This window comes from Sylvia atricapilla, chromosome 1 (assembly GCF_009819655.1).
Source record: "Sylvia atricapilla isolate bSylAtr1 chromosome 1, bSylAtr1.pri, whole genome shotgun sequence".
Lineage (NCBI taxonomy): Eukaryota > Metazoa > Chordata > Aves > Passeriformes > Sylviidae > Sylvia > Sylvia atricapilla.
In genome coordinates this window covers 67546017-67567028 of record NC_089140.1, presented here as the reverse complement: position 1 = coordinate 67567028, position 21012 = coordinate 67546017, and the positions used below count along the sequence as shown (strand labels likewise).

General features: G+C 40.8%; 2 protein-coding genes and 1 long non-coding RNA gene across 11 annotated transcripts in view; 1 reads left to right on the top strand and 2 right to left on the bottom strand.

Moving 5' to 3' along the window:
- The window catches only part of LYRM4 (LYR motif containing 4), an 86318-nt gene extending 76905 nt beyond the window's left edge, over window positions 1–9413 (bottom strand). For 4 of the 7 annotated variants that reach the window (XM_066325183.1, XM_066325173.1, XM_066325199.1 and 1 more), the window contains exon 1: window positions 9197–9409. In XM_066325183.1, the coding sequence (XP_066181280.1) occupies window positions 9197–9282 (86 nt within the window). In that variant the 5' untranslated portion in view covers window positions 9283–9409. Of the gene's footprint in view, window positions 1–9196 lie in introns of all 7 variants that reach the window. The other 3 variants (XM_066325156.1, XM_066325165.1, XM_066325148.1) reach the window with 3 other exon arrangements.
- LOC136364982 (uncharacterized) lies at window positions 2045–7960 on the bottom strand. The gene is made up of 2 exons (XR_010744239.1): window positions 7222–7960; window positions 2045–2221 (listed from the first exon to the last, which is right to left on the bottom strand). It is a non-coding gene; the product is annotated as an uncharacterized lncRNA (long non-coding RNA).
- FARS2 (phenylalanyl-tRNA synthetase 2, mitochondrial) overlaps window positions 9334–21012 on the top strand; it is a 228812-nt gene continuing 217133 nt past the window's right edge. The window contains exons 1-4 of one of the 3 annotated variants that reach the window (XM_066325116.1): window positions 9344–9386; window positions 9820–10200; window positions 12281–12497; window positions 16311–16388. The gene's annotated coding sequence lies outside the window, so the exon portion shown is untranslated. Of the gene's footprint in view, window positions 9387–9819; window positions 10201–12280; window positions 12498–15538; window positions 15563–16310; window positions 16389–21012 lie in introns of those variants that run through there. The other 2 variants (XM_066325126.1, XM_066325135.1) reach the window with 2 other exon arrangements.

Below are 21012 nucleotides of genomic sequence, written 5' to 3'. Positions count from 1 at the left end.
CAAATAAATGATGGCTCTGAACCACACCCCCAACCACCCACCCCAGTTACATTTGGTTCTTTCATTGCTATTCTAACATAGTCTGCAGAAATTTAACATTCACACAATGTGTAACCCTCACAAGATAAACCAATTATAGCCAACACCAAGGCTCTATGGAAATCTGAGTACACATTTCTCCCTCCTGCTTAGGCAAACAATAAATGGATGTTTGCATCTGTGTGAGACTGCAACTGAGTATTGTGATAATCTGAATGTTTGTTGGGGAAACATATAATGCCTGTAAATAAACACTAGCCAAGCAACAATACCATGTGTATCCTGCAAGCAAATCCTAGTTAGCAGAAATCACACCCTCATCCAAGACAGAGATGGAGACAACTCTGTAAAGACTCAACTCTCAGGATACAATGAATTGTTTTCATAGGCACCTAAAGTCACCAAAGTTTAATTATAAAAGCTTCAATACCATAAAGGATTAGTGATTACTAACAATATACTAGAATGAATTATAATCTCAGGGAAATATTTTAGCTTTTTGTTTCAGACACACACGTTCTCTGGCAGTAAAAATAAGACAATATTACTTTTAAACAAGCTAATGATTTAGAAACAGGTCTTTAATGGCTCCATACCAGGATATGCCAGACAAGCAGACTCAGAAGGACTGTCAAGACCTGTTGATGGACATTATTTTCTAAAAAGACTAGCACACCTATCACGCACTCTCTAGTCTCCACAGTGCATTCACAACTTGCATTACACAGGGATTTTGCAAAAGGGTTACTAGGATTCAGCAGAAGTGAATTCTAGACTTCTTGATACCAATACATTCATACACGCATACACAACCATAATATTTACTAATTATCAAAAAGACAAAAAAATACATATCTAAGCAAGACCTTCTCCCAAGACTGTGTAACAAACATGATGCTGAAGAAAGTGTGGCCTGAGTCCTAAGTCTCTGAATACCATTCTCAGCACAGCACCTTCAAATTTTCCTGAAGAATGTCTTCAGGATTTTATTTCAGACACATTCTGTTCAGGAAGAAAGTATTTGAACTCAACTGAACTCTTCTATCTTATTAAATGTTCAGTTGCATTGTATCCTGAGAAGAATGTTAGAATTTCATATGGAGAGCAGGAAAAAATGAATAGAATAGACTGGACTAGAATAGACTAGAATAGAATGTAGAAAATTTTTTAAGGGAAAAAGGTCATAGTCAATAATGCCACCCTAGCCAGAACACTGTCTGGATGATTTGTGGCATCTTCATTCTTAAGAAAAAACTCTATAAAGAAGAATCCTCAAGAATATTTCTCACTAAGGATAATGTTGTACTGAGTTCTGTGCAAAACAGTCTTGAAACAGCTGGCTCAAGTATTCACAAATGCAAGAAAACAACCAAGAAAGTCTCCTTTGATCTCCACTTTTTTTTTTTTTTTTTTTTTTTTTAAAGGCAGAGAACTATGTATAATCTAGGGCTGTACTTTGTTGGTCCGTGAATCCAAAAACACATGGGAAGAGCTTTACTGGATTCAGAGATCATCCTTGCCATCCATTACTGCAGCAAGTGATTCTAAACATTGTCTCGTTGACTGCAGTTTCCTTTTTTCTTTTTTAAATTACTTTGATCTGTTTTTAATCCAGAATGCTGATCTTTTAAAGAACACTTTGAAACTATAATAGCCCATGTCTACTGTATCTTAAATCATCTGGATGTTAGGAGGCCAGCATCTTTTCATCACGGGCAGCACAGAGATGAAGACAGAGGAACTAAGTGTTAAAGCCACATCCAAGAGTAAGGAAAGGAGGAGGTTAGCTGGGACAGCATTTTAATACAACAGCTACATTACAAAGTGCTTTTCATTTACAAGAAAATAAGCATTTGTGTACGGGTATGAGCCACTGCCAGAGGCAGTATTTTTTCTATTACTCTCATTAGTTCTCGAACAAACACTACTGGTAATTAAATCTTATGTAAAAAGAAATATGTCCCTGTTCTGTGCTATACAAAGAATAACAAACAGCCATGGCAGATTTATTCATTTTGGGTGTCTTTACTAAAATAGAATAACTAAAACACTAGATCAGTCTTTTGAGGAAGTCCCCATCCATTTGTCTTCCAAATATTAAATTTCAATTTTTCCAGAACTCTGCATGCTCTGTAAGTGCTCCAAACTCTCCCTCCAGGTTACTACTATTCAAAATTCTCCTCTGCACAAAGAAAAAAAGAAACCAAGAAAATTACATCAGACCTGATGCACAGATATCATTAATTGTTTAGAAAGAGTGTAACTTTACAAGGGTAAAGTGAATGTATTTGGAAAATGACAATCACTGTTGAACCTTTAAAACAAATATAACATCTCCTAAAGAACAAGATCAACAGAACTTTGATGCAATGATTTTCAGTTAGGTCATGTTTCTATTAAGAAATCAAAGTATTTGATAAAACTGTTTCCATTCATTTTCAAATTTCAGAGAAATATGTTCTGAGGGTAACTAATGGCTATGTTTTGACATTTTTGTAATAGAGTGCTTTGGTTGTCTTCCCAAAATATTATATATATATATATAATACTGAAGTCAAATGGAAATCCTTCAATATGCCAGACCCCAATCCAAACTCATGTTCTTATACCTCTAGATTTTGCCAAAAACTCCATTAAAATACTCTTATAATCTTAAAATGCTATAAAAATGCTGACATCTCTATTCAAGCACACATGATTCTGACAGAATAAGGCAATATATATATATGTAAAAGAGCTTAAAATAATATAATGGCAAAATGGTATGTGGTCACTGAAAGAATAGCCAAAATTTAACTCCTCCCAAAACAAGATATTAGTAAGGCCAACCACAAATCTGTGTGACTGCTCCACAAAATAATCTGAAAAGGTGCAGTGCCTGTTTGCCTGGGACTCTGGGTCACCCAGCTCCAGCCAAAACAAGTGTCTGCACCAGTGTATGATGGAAATCATGCTGGACTCTGGAATATCACAGCTGCTTGCAGCCCTGACTTTTTTTATACTTTATACAAGTAAATGGGAAATTAACTCAAAAAATCATAAAGTTTATTATCACTCAGAATACATGCAGCAATCACATACAGAGAAGAAAAAATAAGTAATCTGCCTTTTTTACATGGCTGAGGAAAAATAGATACTGTAAACTGCAATTCTGTCACTGTACAGCTATAAAGAAGTAAGACATCTCTGCTGGACAGAACTGACAATTTAATTTTTTTTTCCTGCATCTCTTACCTCAGCTACAAACTACCATTTCGGTCAGAAAATCATGTCTCTCTTTTCTCATTATTCTCTTGAACTTTTTTTTATTTAATTGCAATTTAGACTTTTTTTCCTCCCTAACACACAGAAACATAAACAATAAACAGACCTTGGCAGACTTTGCCAATCACAAACTTCATTAAAATATCCAGTGAGAAGAAGGCTTATTCAGCTTGGATAACTGTCACATGTAAAATTTTAACAGGGCTGTTAGAATACCTAAGTGATGAAAGTGCATGAAGAAACACTGACAAGATTCTACAGACCAGGGACTAAAAGCAAAGTAAGATTTTTCCATTAAAGTGACCAAATAAGGTATGCTGGGAGTAAAAGAAAGAAAATAATTTCTATAAAAGAGTGGTTTTAAAAAAATTTACTTGGTGTGAGTTATGTTCTCAAAAGAGTTGTTAGCAGAATCTTAACAGCTTTATTTGAAGTCCTCAGTCCCTTTGAAGAATAGGTCAACATGCAAGTACAGGTCAACTTAACCTATACTTGCACAAAAATCCAAGTGCTCTCATGAAAGGAACTGGGTACAGAGAACTTTCTCTTCTGGAACTGGGTATCCAGAGATGTCTCACTATTAAGATGAGGCAAAGGGAGCAACTAAGTACCCTGGACTTTCCCTCATCCTCTGTCACTATGTTTACTTCTGCAAACAACAAAGCATGGAGATTCTCCTTTCTTTTGTTGCTGATATACCTATAGAAACACTTTTTATTTTCTTTTATGGCAGTAGCCAGATAAAGTCCCAGCTGGGGTTTGGCTCTTAAAATTTTCTCTCTGTGTCACCTCATGACATCCATGAAGACTTCTCTGGCACAGTCTGCCCTTTCCTCTACAGGTCAAAAGCTCTGCAAACTCTTTTTTTTGCCCCTCCTGAGTTCTCTCCAAAGCTCTCTGTTCAGCCAGGCTGGTTTTCTTCCCTGCTGGCTCATCTTCCTGCACATGGGGACAGCCTGCTCCTGGGCCTTGGAGATTTCCATCTTGAAGAATGTCCAGCCTTCCTGGACACCACTGCCCTCCAGGACTATCTCCCAAGTGACTCTCTCAGGAAGTCTAAACAGGCCCTCTGGAAGTCCAAGGTGGCAGCTCTGCTGATCCCTCTCCTTACTTCTGTGAGAATTAATTGATAACTCTGTCATTCCAGGATCGCTGTGCCCAAGGTGTCCTCCAATCTTGCATCACACAACAGTCCCTTTCTCTCGGCAAACAACAGGTTCAATGGGTGCCTTCCCTATTTGGTTCCCTCACCAGCTGCATTAGGAATTTATCTTCCACACATTCCAGGAACCTCCCAGACTCCTTCCTCTCTGTGGTATTATATTCCCAGCAGACAGCTGGTAAATTGAAGTCCCCACAAGAAAAAGGAGCAGCAATCTTGAGCCTGTTTTATGATTCCATGTTCCATGACTCCCTAAAATCAGGAAAAGCAACTGGCACTGAAAAAAACAGCACAAATTATTTTGCTCAGTTTTGTTCCTAGGTTAGCAGTCATTTGCAAAAATCAGATTTACTAGTTTTAAAATCTTGAAGGACATATCTCACATGAAACTGCATGCATTCAATTAACTTGTTTCCAATGCAAAACCTGTTTTGACAAATTTTCTTCCCTTATTCTTCTATATTCTGGTAGCTTTATTAGTCAAATAATATTACATATTCTAAAAGAAAAATTAAATTCCATTAAAATGCAATTTAGAGAGACAAGAAAAAAATGTATCTATAAATAAAAATACAACTTCCACCAGTTAAAGGAGAACATAATGGATAACTGAAATAAATTTGGAATAAATCAAGAAAGACCTTAAAAAATTATTTGCAGAAAAATTACACCAGAGAGGCTCAAAGCTTCTGACATTGCTCTAACTACAGGAAATTAAAGAAATAGAAAGCAGATGTGACTCTGTTTTACACCACAACGGCACAAGACTCCAAGCTTCAGAGAGCTGAAATGACTCCTTTATTTTTGGGATGTGTCTCTCTTATATACTATCTTACACAGACCAATTTGGTGACACAAAGGCAAACCTCTTCAGTCACATTGGTCAGAGCAGAGGGACATCAAGAAGTCCCTCTCAGGAAAAGGAATGAACAAACAAAGTTACAGCTACAAAAACATGTCTCTTGTTTACAGAAAACTCCCTGGGAAAAGCATTTCACAAAACCAAAACATCTCAGGCACGGAACCAGGGCTACAAAGACGAGCTGGAAGCCCTGTCATATGACATTACCTGGAACTTACTACCCATTGTTAGTATCCTTGTAGGGCCAGGAATGCTAGGGATCTGAAAATCACAGTAAGTTGGTTAGCTGGACTCTCTGGAGCTCTTCCAGGTCAATGTCACACTTGAAACAGGCCTGCATGCAACAAGGTGAGGTCAGCCATGGTGCTCTCTGGCTAAACCTATTATGAAAACTTTAAAAAATGGAGATGACAAACTCTCTCAGGGAAGACCTGCTCCCATCCTGCACTGTCTTGGAGAGAACTCCCTTCCATTAGATTCCCATGAGTTAAGACCACTGAACTTCAGTCACATGAAACAAATAAGAAATTTTTAAGTTTTGATTATCTTCATCTGCAACCAGATGTATTTTAATGGCTTTCACAAGTTTATTAACTCTTCTGTTTTCTGTACTCAAACCACTAACAACATACCGTTATTTAAATCACTAATGATATTTAGAAATATCCCTTAAGTCCATTTAGTCGAGACTATAATCCAACATATTATAAACCATCAGAGGTTCTACTTTTTTTGTCAACCAAGCAGAAACAGTACACTTGTTAAAAACCACCTTTTTGACTCAAAACCTAACATCTTGCCTCTCTGCATATTGATTTTCCTCCAGTACAAATCATTCTCCCATGCTCAGACTGTCTGCTTGGGTAATAGGGCAGAAGGGCAGACACGAAATTACTTACAGTCTACTAAATTCCCTCTCCCTGCTGTTAAAACCTGGCCTACACTTCTGGGTCTCCAAACACTCTGTGACATTTACTTCAGGATGCTGGAGATGCTCCTGTGTTATTCTGAAGGCTGCCAGTGGTGACCTCAGTTACTTCAAGACATGAATGATATTCTTCACAGTTACCACACAAGTTCTATTGGGTGGCAGGAGAAAATCTGGGGCTATGAGATGACACACAGAATATATTTACTCAGAGAGACATAAAACAAAAATGTTGAATTTTCCATCACAATCTATACGTACACGTGTCCTGGTTTCGTCTTGAAAGTAAAATAGAAAAGTGAATTTCCTTCCTAGTAGCTGGTACAGTAGTGTGTTTTGGATTTAGGATGAGAGTGATGTTGGTAACATGCTGATCTCTTAGCTCGTGGCAAGCAGGGTTTACACTAAGTCAAGAAGTTTTTAGCTTCTCACACCAACCCACCTGCAAGTAGGCTGGGCGGCACAAGAAGCTGGCAGGAAGTACAGCCAGGATGATCTAAACTGGCCAAAGGAATATTCCATACCATGCTGCTGTGGTGTCATGCTGAGTATACACACCAGGGAGAAAGCTGGCTGGGAGCTGCTGCTCAGGAACTGGCTGGGCATCAGTTGGCAGCAACTGTACCGTGCATCACTTGTTTTGCACATTCTAATTATTATTATTTATTATTATCCATTCCTTTCCTTTTCTATTAAAAAGTCTTCATCCTAACCCACAAATTTTACCTCTTTTCCCCCCAGTCCCATTGGCGAGCGGGGAGGAAGCAAGCACTTGTGTGGTATTTAGCTGCCTGCTAAATTAAACCAGAGTAAGCAGATCAGGAGAAAGCACAGTAAGCAAAGAAAGAGACAATAACTAGCTGATCGTACTCCAGACATACTCTCGCAAATATGCAATTTGCAGTAATAAAGTATCCTGATACTCTCTAGCCGAAGTCACGAATCAAAAATATTAATCCATAATACCTTCTACTTTGCTGCAGGTTGGTTCTTCACACCAAGTCCTTGGGTTAAGTGCCATGCCCTGCCGTATCACATTACAGCTGCCCTGAGGACACGGCAGGGCTGCTTATCTTGGCTCACAAGAAGCCAGGGGTGTCCCTTTTACCTATGGGTGCGGTGTAAACACCCAGGCAGAACTGTTGTTGTGGTCACAGCAGACCTCTACGTCTAACAGCTGCTGATCATTGCTTGCTGCAAACTGCTATGGCTTTTCATGCCCACAAATGTGTATACACCACAAGGTTTTAGACGGTTTCTGATTTTATACAATCTAAGGACAGGCCCGTCGAAACCAGAGATCTCTCCTTTAAGGAAAGGCGGAACTTGCACTGTGATACGGTGCCAAAAAACAGATCCGCATGATAAACACACCAAATAATTTCTGTCCCTTAAAATTTGCTGTGGACTTCACTTCCTCACTGCTCACCCCAAAGTAAAAACCCACTGATTGCTGGAAACACACCATGGCCCAGACATGACCTTCATTCAGCTGTTCACCTCTGTGCATCTCAAGCCACCTCCACAGTTACATCTTTGTTAGCCAGAACAAGGATAGCCAGGGACATTCAGGGCAGCAAAGAACAGGAGAAAGCCTTAACAGCAACAGAACATGATGCAAATACACACTGCTGCGTGGAATCAGCAATGAAGGTTTATTAGCGCCAGCTCATTTTCAGCCCCACAGTCCTTCTTCTCAGGGTACTCCCTCCCACCTGAGGTTTGTGGAATACTTGTGCCTTGCAGAGCACAGAGCTCACCACAGTTATGCAAGTTTAAAGGCTTCTGTTCCCAGTGTTTGCCTGAGACATGATTCACAGCACAAGCAGCTCACATGTCTCTTCCTGTGGTCCAACTGCGTGGCAAAGGAAATTAACTACCATTCGGCAATGCAGTTTTGCCAGTGTGGGTGAACAGCATCCCCCGTGAAAACAGCAGACAGCTAAAGGACACCAGGCCTACACCTAACTTCAGAACTTTAGCCAAAAACACCAGTGTGTGCCTTTCACTGACAGCCGGAGAAGGCAGGCAGCCTGGAATCCTGTGTGGCGGGAAGAGTGAACCCTGATCCCTCACTGCGTCCTGAGCGTGGACACAGCACATGGTGCCAGGCTTCGGCTGCACACTGACCCCAGCTCTGCCAGGAATCGGGCAGCACTCAGACCACACATGAGCTGTATCGGGTTCACAAAATTACAAAATCATTAGGGTTAGAATGGATCTGTGGAGATCTTCTAGTCCAATCCCCTAACAAGGCAGGGTCACCTTGAGCAGGTGACACAGGAACATTTCCACATGGGTTTTCAATGCCTCCAGAGAGGGACACTCCACAACCTCCACGGGCAGCCTGTCCCAGTGCTCTGCCATCCTCATTGTAAAGTTCCTCTTCATGTTGAAGTGAAACTTCTTATGTTTTAGCTTATGGCCTTTGCTCCTCATCCTGTTGCCGGGCACCACTGAAAAGAGTCGGGCACCGTCCTGTTGACACCCACCCGAGATATTTATATGCATTAATAAACTCCCCTCTCAGTCTTCTCCAGACTAAACAGGCCCAGCTCCTGCAGTCTCTCCTCAGAAGAGGGATGCTCCAGACCCTTCCTCATCCTTGTGGCACTCCCCTCCAGCAACTCCTTGCTCTTCTTGTACTGAGGAGCTCAGACCCAGCGTAAGTACTTCAGACTTCGGCTTGGGACAATCTCTGTCCTGTCCCTTCCTCCTAACAGCCCATACCCTGGCGCTTTTGCGGCAGAGGCCTGGCAGAGGAGGCCGCCCATTCCCCGCGCTCCGAGCCGGGCCCGGTGCCGGTCCCGCTGCCGCTCCAGGGCACGGCTCGGCTCCTCCCGAGGCCGCAGCTCGCCGTGCCGCCGCCCCGGGCCGGGCCGGGCCCCCACGCCTGGGCCGGAGCCCCGCGTCCGCCGCCCCCCGGAGCCCCTCCCCGCACCTGTAGTTGTAGCCGCTGAAGCGCTGGCTCTCCCGCAGCAGGGCGCGGTACAGCCGCAGCACCTGGGCACGGCTGGACGCTGCCATGTTGCCGGCACCGAGCGGCTCCTCCCGCGGCGAGGCCCCTTTTCCCCGCCCTCCCGCCGCCCGGCCGGGCGCAGCCGCGGCGGAGCGGAGCCGCAGGGCCGGCGGTGAGTGGCGGCGCGGAGCGGCTCGGCCCGGGCCCGGCGCAAGGCGCGGGCGGGGCGGGGAAAGCGGCTCCCCGGCCGGGGCTCCCCGGGGGCCCAGGGCTCGCCGGACTCCCGAGTCGCTTCCCGGGTCCCGCCGGCTCGGGCCTGCCCGGCAGCTCCGGCGGGAATGCCGAGGCGCGACTGCCCGGGAGTGCCCGTCGGGCTCGGCCGGGTGGCTGTGAAGGGCCCGGGGGCGGGGAGGGAAGGCCCGAGCGACAGCGAAAGCGAAAGCGGCGCTCAGATGCTCTGCCGGGCGCGGGCGGCAGCGCGGTGTGCGCGCCCCGTGCTTGGCGTGCCGCGGGGAGGTGGGCGCTGGCGGGGGGACATGGATATCGGGCCTGGAAAGGAGCAACAAGTCATACGTGTGCTTCGGAATCGCTGTACGCATTTGCAGTCAGAGCTCATGCACTGGAGAGGATCCAGCAGAGGCCACGAAGATAATTTGGAGTCTAGAGCATCTGTCTCCGTGAGGAGAGACTGCGGGTGCTGGGCCTGTTATGGTCCGGAGAACAGACTGAGAGGAGATCTCATTAGTGCATATAAGTATGTCAAAGGTGGATTACAGGGGAGTGATGCTAGGTTCTTCAGTGATGCCCAGCTAAAGGATGAGGAGTGGCCATAAATTGGAACCAAAAAGTTTCACGTCAGTGTGAGGAACAACTTTATATTAACCGTAGCAGAAGAGTGGAACTTCCTGTGCAGGGAGCTTGTGGAGTCTCCCGCTCTGGAGACATTGAAAACTCACCTGGATGCATTCCTGTGTTACCAGCTCAAGGTGACCTGCCTTGTCAGGGGGGTTGTACTAGATGATCTTCAGAGGTCCCTTCCAACCCCAGCATTCTGTGATTCTCTGAAATCACTATAGACAATTGCAGGCACTGTACATCTGTGTTAGTGCACCAGGGGCCCATTGTGTTACTGTGATGTTTGAGTTGTTCCTCTCTCAATATCTGTTTTTAAGATGAATTCTGTTATTTAAACCACACATCAAGCATCCTCCTTTGCTGAAAGTTTTGCCGCTGCAGAATAAACATTGTAACTTACAGGTATTATGCCGTAGCTGTATTTAATAATGATTTTTGAACTTGGTCAGCAAAACAATTTATCTGGAGTCACAGAATCATCAAGGTTGGAAGAGACCTTGCAGTCCAATTGTCCACCCAGCACTGCTGCTGTAACCCCTAAACCACCTCACCCAGCAGCACATTCAGTAGTCTCTTGCACACCTCCAGGGATGGTAACTGCACCATTTCCCTGGGTGACATTCCGGTGTTTGACCACCCTAACAATGTATTTTTTCCCTCCTAATATGTCCTAATGTGTAATCTGAACCTGTCTCAGTTTAAGGCCATTTCCTCTGGTCCTCTCACTGCAGGTATGGCAGAAGAAATCAGTCCTCGCTTCACTAGAACCTCATTTCAGGTGTCATGACAGGGTTCCTACTTCCTTTACAGTTTGTTATTTATATAGTAGATTTTTAAAACAACTACCGTGTAGATATTTTACATGTCTCTGGCAGAACTACTTCAGCTACTGCTTCTAATTTAACTCATGTTTTATTGCATATGCATCTGAGTATTATCGTCAGTTGTACATCTGATGGAATTTTCAGTTTGTTGCGAAGAACTAAAATAGTTCTGTGCTTTTGGATGTAATTAGTTTAGATGCATGAATTTATTTCAAATTTACCCGTACAGGTGTGCTGTGTTTTAGCAGCCCTTTTAGGCTTCAGGAAATGGAGATTTTCTGTATGTACAATAATTCCTTGGATATTCTCTTTATCAAAGCCCAAGCTAGAAATATTACAGGAAATGTGGAAAAACATATGCAGCTGCAGTACTGGGATAAGCGTCATGCTTCTGAGGCCTTCCCTTGTAAGTTAAAAACCTGTGTGTTTTGGGTTAGGTCTCGGCATTCAGGACACCCATGTGGAGAAATACAAAGTGAGCAGGCCCTTCATTTGCTGGTGGGACTAACCAAATTCTCCTTGTAGCCCAAGCCATGTTGTTGATGCAGATTGGCATGCCAGAAGCAGAGCCCATCTGGGGTGCTGGTGCTCCCCATCTTTGCAGCTGTTGGTGGTTGGACTGCTTAATGCACGTCACAGGAGGGCTCTGGCTGTGTGTCTACAGACTTATTATCTTCCCTGAAAGCAGCAGTGGCCACCCTGCCCTTTGTTATGAGGGTGGGCTTCAGACAGCTTAAAAAGATACGGTTCTGTCACGTGCAGAGCCCAACTTAGGTTTGAGAGTTTAGCAAAGTTATGTGATATTATTCTGTGAGTGTCTGGCAGTTATTCCATCAAATTTTACAACGGCCCTCAGGTATTGTTGGAAATAAAGTTTTTGTGGTACAATCCTCAGCTCTAAAAGATGAGGGAGTAATTGGGATGAAAGCATTCGGCAAATTTTGTTTACAAGAATAGAACAGTTTAATATTTGAAAAGTAATTATGATTTCTTTGAGATAGCCTCAGATGCTAATCCTGTTCCTGAAACCCTGACAGTTTTTGTGAGTTCTATTTTTTAATTTTTTTTTTTTTTTAGCTAACCATGTTTTTCTCTTGAAAAAGCGTAGAGGCCTCCTATGTTTAGAATAAGCAGTAAGCATATACAATGCATGAACAAATGCAAAGTAAATCTATCAAAGGAGAAAAGTCTTTCTTCTTATCTCTTTTTTCTAGCTTCACCTTTAATTCACTCAAGGAGGGAAGATCAATTTTTGGCAGAAACTAGTCACCTTTTGCAGTTGGGTTGGCACTGTTAGCTGGAAAAATTAATTATTTTCTTATGCATTGGTTATTGTCTTTTCTTGGAAGTGATGGGTTGTGGTCCCAGATGTTATGTCATTTTGCAGGAAGTGGCCATTGCTCTCACTTGGATACCTGTGTTTCTGCTGGCCTTTGTTTTTGTGTACCAGTGCAAGCCTGCTGGGAATTCAAAGGACAGACACAGCCCAAATGACCACTGTGTGTCCTGTGACACCAGAGCCTGTGTATGGGGAAGCAGCAATAACCACTTCATTAACTGCCTCCTCATTCCTGGGGGGAAAACAACACCTGAATTTAGGGTTGGTGGGTGTTCATTTGTATGGAAGTCTTTGCTTTCAGCCTTTGGCCTGGGAATGAAGGTGACATGTGCCTTGCCTTTCTGCATCTCTCAGCATAGATAAGCACTTTGAGTGGATATAATAGTATCAGTACCTGGAATATTTAAGTGTGTAGTTGCTAAAAGAGAGGAGGGATGGGAAGGAATTTGGATGAAGTATTTGCAGGGGATGTGGACTGGAGTGGAAAGAAAGAGCTTTTCTATTCTTTGGGATTTATTTGATGTCTTGTCACCTGTTGCAGAATTTTTCCTTGTGGTGCACTATTTCAGCTTTATGACACAGCACTGAACACTCACAGAGCATGTGCTTTCCTAGTCTGCTGCTGTTGGTTTTCATTATTTTTCTTTGGGAGTCAGAACGATAATTGATTTTTGTGGTATTATAGACTCTTTTAATAATTGCGTTTCAGTTTGTGAAAACACGCTAATTTTTCCATGCTACAGTGGTGTGGTGTCTATTTTCTTTCCTTCTCTTAGTTCTTGGTTGATAGAGTTGTGCACAGTGAGATCCTTCACAGTGTAGGGTAGGACCTTTAAAGGAAGGATAATAAATCACAGGAATTTTGGGACTTCAGTGACAAATGTAACAATCTATAATTTACCTGTTCTGCATTGTAAATTAAGATTGCCACAGTATCAACAGGAGGCCTTGAGTGACTCTGCTATTTAAAAATTTGTATTTAATTGGTGCCCTGTAGAAAAGAACATTTTTATTTTGGAGGAGAAACTTCCATATTTCAAAATCAGCTATACTCCTGAATTCTTTGTGCATTTAAAAAAATTCTACCTGGAAGTTCGAAGGGAAGAAGAAAATGGTGACAAAACTTTTCTTTCTGTCAGCTTTTTGTGAGTTACTCCATCTCTTTCCAAACTGAATTGCAGAATGTTGTGTATTGTTTAAAGTAAGATTGTAAGAACAGTAATAATAAGAAAACCAAAATGCAACCAATAGTACATTTCCTGGTGTAATACTTGGCCTTTTAAGGGAATACCTGTTTTACCACTAAACATTTCCTGGTTCATTATCTCTAGTGCTACCAGGGATCAGACTAAAAGAAATATTGAGTTTTGTTTTCCTTCTTGGCAACAGTTTTAACTTTCTAATTTCCTGTGGCTTAAGTCCTTCAGAAGACTTCATGGGCATTGTGTTACCTGACAGCTAAGGAGCTGGACACTTCAGGATAACTTCTGGATCAATGAAAGGCCGTTTTATACACCGTATTGATTTTGAAAGATGTTTTCAGTGGACATATGTTGGTAAAGTCCTTTGAAATGCTTGAAATAAAAATACTATAAAAGTCCAGAATTAAAAGGATAATTTTGTGTTATAGGCAAAAGAATAACTAATAGGGAATTAAAATTACCAGTAATGCTTAAATAGTTCAGCATGTAATAGTTGCATCAAACACGAATCACACTTCTAAACACTTCTAACTTTAATGCTGATGAAGACAAGAACCCAACAAAAAAAAATCATATTTTTGCTGTGTGATTTTTTGTTATAATGAAGTCTTGCTCAGAAATCTAATCATGAGAAGCATAAAGGATTAATAAAGCATTCTCATCCATGACCCCATCAATTCCAAAATGCTTTCTTTGCTGTGCTTTCCAGTGTTTTATCAAATTTAGCCTCAAATATCTTCCCTTTCTGTGGGAAAATATATTCTATTTTATATTGTATTGCTGTTAAGAAGTGTTTTCTGATGCTCATCCTGTGCCACCCTCTTCCCTGAGTTCATCCCACTTTTTCATTTATGCCCATTCAGAGTCACTCTGTGTAATCCTTCTCCCTCCTCTGTGATTTACACTACCATTGTATTTCTCAGTAGCTGTCAGCCAGACAGGCTAAGTTATGTAGTCATCGTGACTTTTTTTTCTGTTCTCTTTCAGAGGATATTAAAAATTCTAGTTTAAGTAGCACATTTGGCTGTAAAACAAGGACCAATACTTTGTTTAAGAGCAACTGAGATTCTCTTTGTAGCCAACCCTGTATATTTTTTGCTGATTTATGATTTCCAGTTTGGGAGGTCAGTTGCAAGTGATATTGCCAGTCTTTTGAGTTGAAGATCGTGATTGCACCTAAGATGTTTTGCTAGAGCAAAGTTCTTTCTTCTCTTGAGTTTATTTTTGGTCATATATAAATGTGTATGTGAGTGTGCAGAAAAACATGTAAAGGTGTATTCAGACATGCACATGGTCATGCTGTGGTGGTAAAAGTCATGCCCCTTATCTGAGATTCTCCATGTTTCAGCCTTGGGGATTGGTGCACAGCTGACATAGTGCTGTGGATTTTTGTTTTTTTTTTCCTGCTTACCCAGTCCTATGTCTCAAGTATGTGAAGTCAAAGACATCCTGCTGCTTGCAGTTCTTCTGCTCCCTGGATTGTGGGCATTGCCTTTCTTGTCAGATGACACTAGGGGCTAGTTCCACTCAAGGACTGCTGCTTAAAGTGCTTCCCTAAAGATCTACTTCAAGTAGCCATTTTCTTATAAATCCTTCTTGTGTGATTATTTGTTGGAAACAATTTCTAGATCAAAGTATCAGTAGGTGTAGAAGTATCATGTTGCTATAACGTAGTGTGGATCTGGTGAAAGAAAGATGAAGTAAAAGTTGAAAGGTCTTCTATAATGTGTTGGAAAGGTGTGACCTCTGATAATGGGACATGTGGAAGGAACTAATATTTAATTTTTTTTTAGTGAAAGAAAAGTTAGGCAAAATTGTCAAGGATTGAGTGGATTGTAAGTAGGCTATCTGTTTAATTTTCTGACTGTGGAATGAGGGGAGGGGGAATATGATTTTCCACTTGTAATACATTTTCATTTTATGTGGTGCTGTGCATCCATGTATTGTAGGAGAACGGAATACAGGTGACCTTGTGCCTGACAAGTAACAGCTGTGTTAATTACCCAATACAGCCTTGCCCCTGATGAGTCTGTATCCAGTAAGGATAAGTGTGATAAAAGGGAGGGGGTTAGCTGGTGAGGGGAAATCATGAAGCAGGATCCTGGGGAGAGAGAATCACTGCTGTGAGGTCAGTCTGGATCAGCAGTTGGAGCCTGTTGTTGGAACCTGCAGTCACAGTCTAGCTGGGTAAAAGCCTGCAGTCAGAGTCTGCCAACTAACACATGCAGTCACAGTTTGGCAGGAAATAACCAGCAGTCAGAGGCTGCAAGAGAAACCCACAATAGGAGTTGGCTGCAGCCAGAGTCAGTGAACTGCTGGAGTCAGGATGGCTAAGCTGTAAAGAGGAATAAACTAGGACGCTATTTGTGCTGCGATAAACAAGAAGTCTGCATCTTGCCTCATTTCTACCCTCTAAGAAGAGGGCTGCTGCAAAAATGTGTGATTTTTTTCTTCTAGTGGCTTGGACTTCTGATCCAGGAAAAAGAATCAACAGTTTGAATAGGAAGCTGAAGCAAGTTGTTTCTGGAGATGAAAGAATGCTATGGAGCAATGCTTTAACTGAAATAAGGAAAACAATATAGCCATATTAGGGATTGTAGTACTGATAGAGTTTAAGATACTTAGTTTTGCATGATCCTTGACACTTTTGGTCTTTCATCTTGTGTCACTATTGGTTTTATATCCTCAGAGCTCTGACAATGAGTGACAGTGCATTAGGGACATGTCCCTTTGTATCTCATGCTTTGATACGTTTGTGAGATCAGCTGAATTATCAATACTTCCTTACATGCCTTCACAGTTGTAGATAGAACTTTCTTTTTATTTCTGCTTCTGTTTTTTTATATCTGGGGTGACTGTCAAATTTTTTCTTTCAGCTTGAGAAAGAACAAAGCACTGACTAAAGCTAACAGGCAAAAGAAGAAGAGCTGAAGAAAGATTATCTTTGCTTGCAGGTAAATAATTAAAAATAAATTTAGCTTTCTGAGTCTTTGACACTAGCACTGCCAGCCTTGAATATAATCCCTTTGAAATCTGCCTAACTACCTAGGCTGCTGTTCGGTGTGAGAAGAGGTGGCAGAATTAGGTTCTCATTTTACACACCAGTTATAATTGATGCAGGATGGGATAGAATAGAACACAGTGCTCTCATGAATGGAGAATGAACTTGGAGCTATGGAGAGGCAATAGTTAGGACTATGGAATAGTTAGGACTTTACTAACCCCACCATTATCCTTCCAGTCTCTTATGTACGTGACCCCATGACAGCATCAGCAAAAGACAGTGTGTGTCAGGGGCTCCTGGTCAGGTTTGTGTCTTCCCTCCAGCTGGGAATGAGTGTTGATTTAGATGGGGATGCAGACCTATGAAGTGGAGCTGCCAGCTTTCCTATAGGGATGGGTTTACATTCTGCTGAAAGGTAGAAAAGAGGAATGGGGGAAGAAAGTTTGAAATACTGTTCTGGGAACATTAATGAAAGTTGATCTGTCTGGAGACCTGAATTAAGCATCTCCTTGTTCTAAAATTTCTCTGATTAGCTTTATCAGGTATGTTTTGTAGCCTAGTATTGGTTTTGACCAAGGTCAGGTTGGGTTTGTTTTTTTTGTTGTTGTTGCTGTTGTTGTTTGTTTGTTTGTTTGCATGTTTTTATTAACCTGGCAGTACACATGCTTTGTTTCCTTTCATTCATTTTTATGCACATGACGATAATTATTGTTTAACTTTTTCCTTTTTTGGAAATGATTCCTGGCAGAGTAGATGTACTGCATCTAAAATGGAGAAAACACATAAACAGGGCAAATTTATCAGGTCCTCACACAGATTTAATAGTATTTTTTTTTTTTTTGCGTATATGTAGGATTTCAAAATTTGTTTCATTTTCAAGAAAGTTTTCAAGACCTTCACCGAGAGAATTCTTACTTTTGAGAGAATTTGCATAATTTTTAAATTGCTTTCTTACTTATTTGACTATGAAAATAGCTTTTTTAAAACATTTGTTTTAACTTTGATTTTATTATACTAATTACTTACAGTGTGAAAATTGCATAGTGCATTACACCAGCTCTTCCCATGGGAAGGTAATATTGTAAAATGCACAGATATGGTATCGTACGTGTAACATTTTCCCATATTAAAGAGATAATTAAATATTGGCTCTATATAGGATTGTTGAACTTGGAATAGCTGCTTGCTTTTTATGTTGGCACGCTAACTTTGTCAAGTTTTATGAAACAATGCTGTTCTAAACAGATAGATGTTGCTTGATAGAGGTTAGCTTTTTCTGTTTCCCTTCTGTCCCTCTTCCTCTCTGCACATATTGTGGTTCTTATTCCACCTTCCACTTGCAATGTATCTTATTTTTATGCTGCCATTTTATTGCTGTCCTCTTGTGGTAGGTTATATTCTTAATATAGTATTAATTCTACAAACTGAAACTCTGCTGGATGGACTTGAACTAAGTACATGGGAGCACCATGTTTATTCTACTTACTTTGTCAGACTTCCTGAGTTGTTATTTAAAGAATTCTTTTTTGAATAAACTAAATATAAGAGATATTGCAGAATCTGCGAAAATCCTATTTTGTCAACTGGTATTAGGAGTTCATTTGACCCCAGTGTCCCCTGGGGTCTCAGTCCTGGCCCTAAGTGCCAGACCCTGCTGGGCCTGTGTGGAATACAATCTTTCAGCATGTGGCCAATTGCAGTTCTACAGATGGCTTTAAAGAAAACAAACCGAAACAGTTATTATGTTTTAATTTTGATTCTCTCAGTATGTAACAGATGCAGCATGAACTGAAGTTTGTTTTGTCATATGTGACCTTGAGCTATAATAACATCTTATTCTTCATTATTAATAAAAGATTTGATTCTTTCATGTTGCTATTTTCTTTACTCCCCTGACTTTCATATCTTCTTTCACCTAGTCTGTCTTGCCTCAGGATGCAAGAAGAGATGATGTTGCTTAGGTATCTAAAGACTGGATTGAGAAATACTTCTATGTATAGTCTTAAATATTAATACATACATATGTATATATATGCACATACACACACTTCTGTGCTGTAGTCTGAGATGTGCATTCTGAGTGAACTTTCTGTCACTGAGGCTTGTTCTGGAGGGAAGTGTGACTTACAAGTGTCTGGTGTCACAGAAGGGTTCTCTGACGTAATTAAAATATATGACTTTCTCAAGGCCTTTGAAACAAGGATTATCTTTTGTTCTTTGAGCTAGGCCTTGTTTAGAGCAGATAAATAAACATTAACAAGCCTTACAGGAGATGTTGCCCAGGAATATTACAGATGTTAAAATATGAAGCTGCTTGGGAGTCCATTATCCTAGGGAGCTGTGAGCCATGGACTCAAGTGTTTCCTATTTTCTCTCCTTAATGAAAAAGAAACAAGTTAGCAATACTAGTCTTGTTCTTTTTCCTGTGATACTTTAAAACTTTTTTTTTTTTTTTATCTAGTGGTAGTGTGGCTGCGTGGAGACAATTTAAATCTGTGTTTTAAGTCATGCTTGCCTTGCTACGCTTGCTACAGAATATTTTGGAAGTAGTTCTTCTTTAACAAGTTATTGAAGATGTCAGCACCTCTGAAATGCTGTAAAGGCAGTCATGTTCAGCTGTAATCAATTACAGTGTTATGAGGTGGGTCTGCCTGAATACATATGAATTAATCCTGGCTGGAAACTTCTTAAAAAACATAGGGCAGTTGTAGCAGGAAATTGTAACAGTATTGAGCAGATGCATTTTAAAATTTGACTTACATGTATTCGATTAGGCAGAACTTTAAATTGAGGGAGCTTATATTTATCATGAATATTTATCAGCAGCATTGTTTATAATTCAGTGTCAGTTGTTGCAGTCGAAGTATTTTTAGGGAAAATAATACTTTTTTTACCCTTAGGCTTTAAACATAATTAATGTATTTATTTTGCTGTAGTTACAGAAAATGTTTCATAATAGATGTTTCATAAGTAGAATTCCTGCAAATTGGATGTTCTATTTTTTGATAACCCATATATACATTTATAGCTGTAGAATATGCAAGGTAAAATTTTTAAGCTGGTTGATAGAGGTTGGCTAGGTCGTTAGTTCTTGAGTGTCTTTTTGGGTACACTTGTCTTTAGAAGAGCAAAATAAGTCTTTCATCTTGCAGCTTAACAGTATATTGGAGCACTGAGGAGGCAGTACACAGGCTTGACAATTATGTGGTACTTAGTGGAGGCACATTATCCATTCACCTGAGGTAAATTTTAGTGCTGGAATCAAGGAAATGACAGCAAAATAGTTAAAAAATAAATATGTAAATAAGTTTGCTAAAAAGACCGGGGTAAAGGAAAGCAAACTGAAAATGTTCAGCAGTACAGTCTTACTTCATTTTTGTTTTACCTTCTGAAATTTGTATTGCTGTGAGAGGAACTGTATTGAGACAGATACTGTGATTGTGCAAGACTTGCTGGCAGAGCTATCTGTATTGTTTTCAAATTTTGCTGTTCATGAGAGTCCAGCCTTTTGTGCAGGTTAAATGGGTTGGAATGAACTGCGTCATTTAGAAACTGATGTGGTGAGTTGTTTTGGTTTTTTTTCTTTTACATCTTGCAAGTCAATACTGCACTCTGTGTAGGCTAGCTGCTTTCCCCTACACTTTTGTTTTATTTCTTTTTTTCATGCTTTATTCATGTTTGCAGCCCATGTGATTTGGGATCAAATGTAAATGATTATATAGTTTCTGAACAAATTTTGTTTGCTGTAACAGTGTATATATTATGGTATATATTTGCAAGTCTAGCTTAAGACTTTGGGTTAATACTTCTTGAGAGATGAATGGGTCTTCTGCTTCTGGACCACACTAACAGTAAGGGAACACAACAGCCTAAATCACTGGCACATAAATGGGAGAATAAAATGTGGTTGTTGATTTCTGTTTTGCTCACTCAACAGAAAAGAGCTTCAGTGATAGGGAAGTGTACAAAAACAGTAAAGGTTTTCATATTATCTAAGAAAAAAAGTGTTGCAGCAGATAGAATTTACTGCTTAGTAGGTCCCATTTAACGTTTCAAAGATAGTGGGCTCTTATTAAGGAGAATGAGCTAATAGCATTGTTTTAAAGTATAAGAAAGTATCTCTCTTTTCCCCTCAAGAGCAGTGTTAGCACCTGGGTAAACTAACAGGCTTCAGTTTTTACTCATTGTACCTTAAACTGTAAGTCTGTTATCCTGTAACTATCCTATACTCAGGCAAGGGCTGAGTTTAAGAGCCATTTCTTACATGTCTGGACCCAGTAGAAAAGCCCTGCTAACATTGTTTTTAATTGGATGCCTAAAAGTGGCGCTGCAGGAAGCTTCCCTGTCAAAGCAAAACAGAAGAAAGGTGGTAGGGATTTCAGTCATCATTTTCTGACATCTCTCTCCTTGCATCTTCATCTCACACAGTGGTTGAGAGAGAAGGGGCAAGTGTACTGGGAGATCGTTTCACTTTCTGATTCAGGGTTTTAGGGCTCTGTGAGAGATGATTTTGTGTTGCCTGGGAATAAAATCTGCAGCTCTGACTCCCAAGTCATGAATTTCCTAGTGGCACA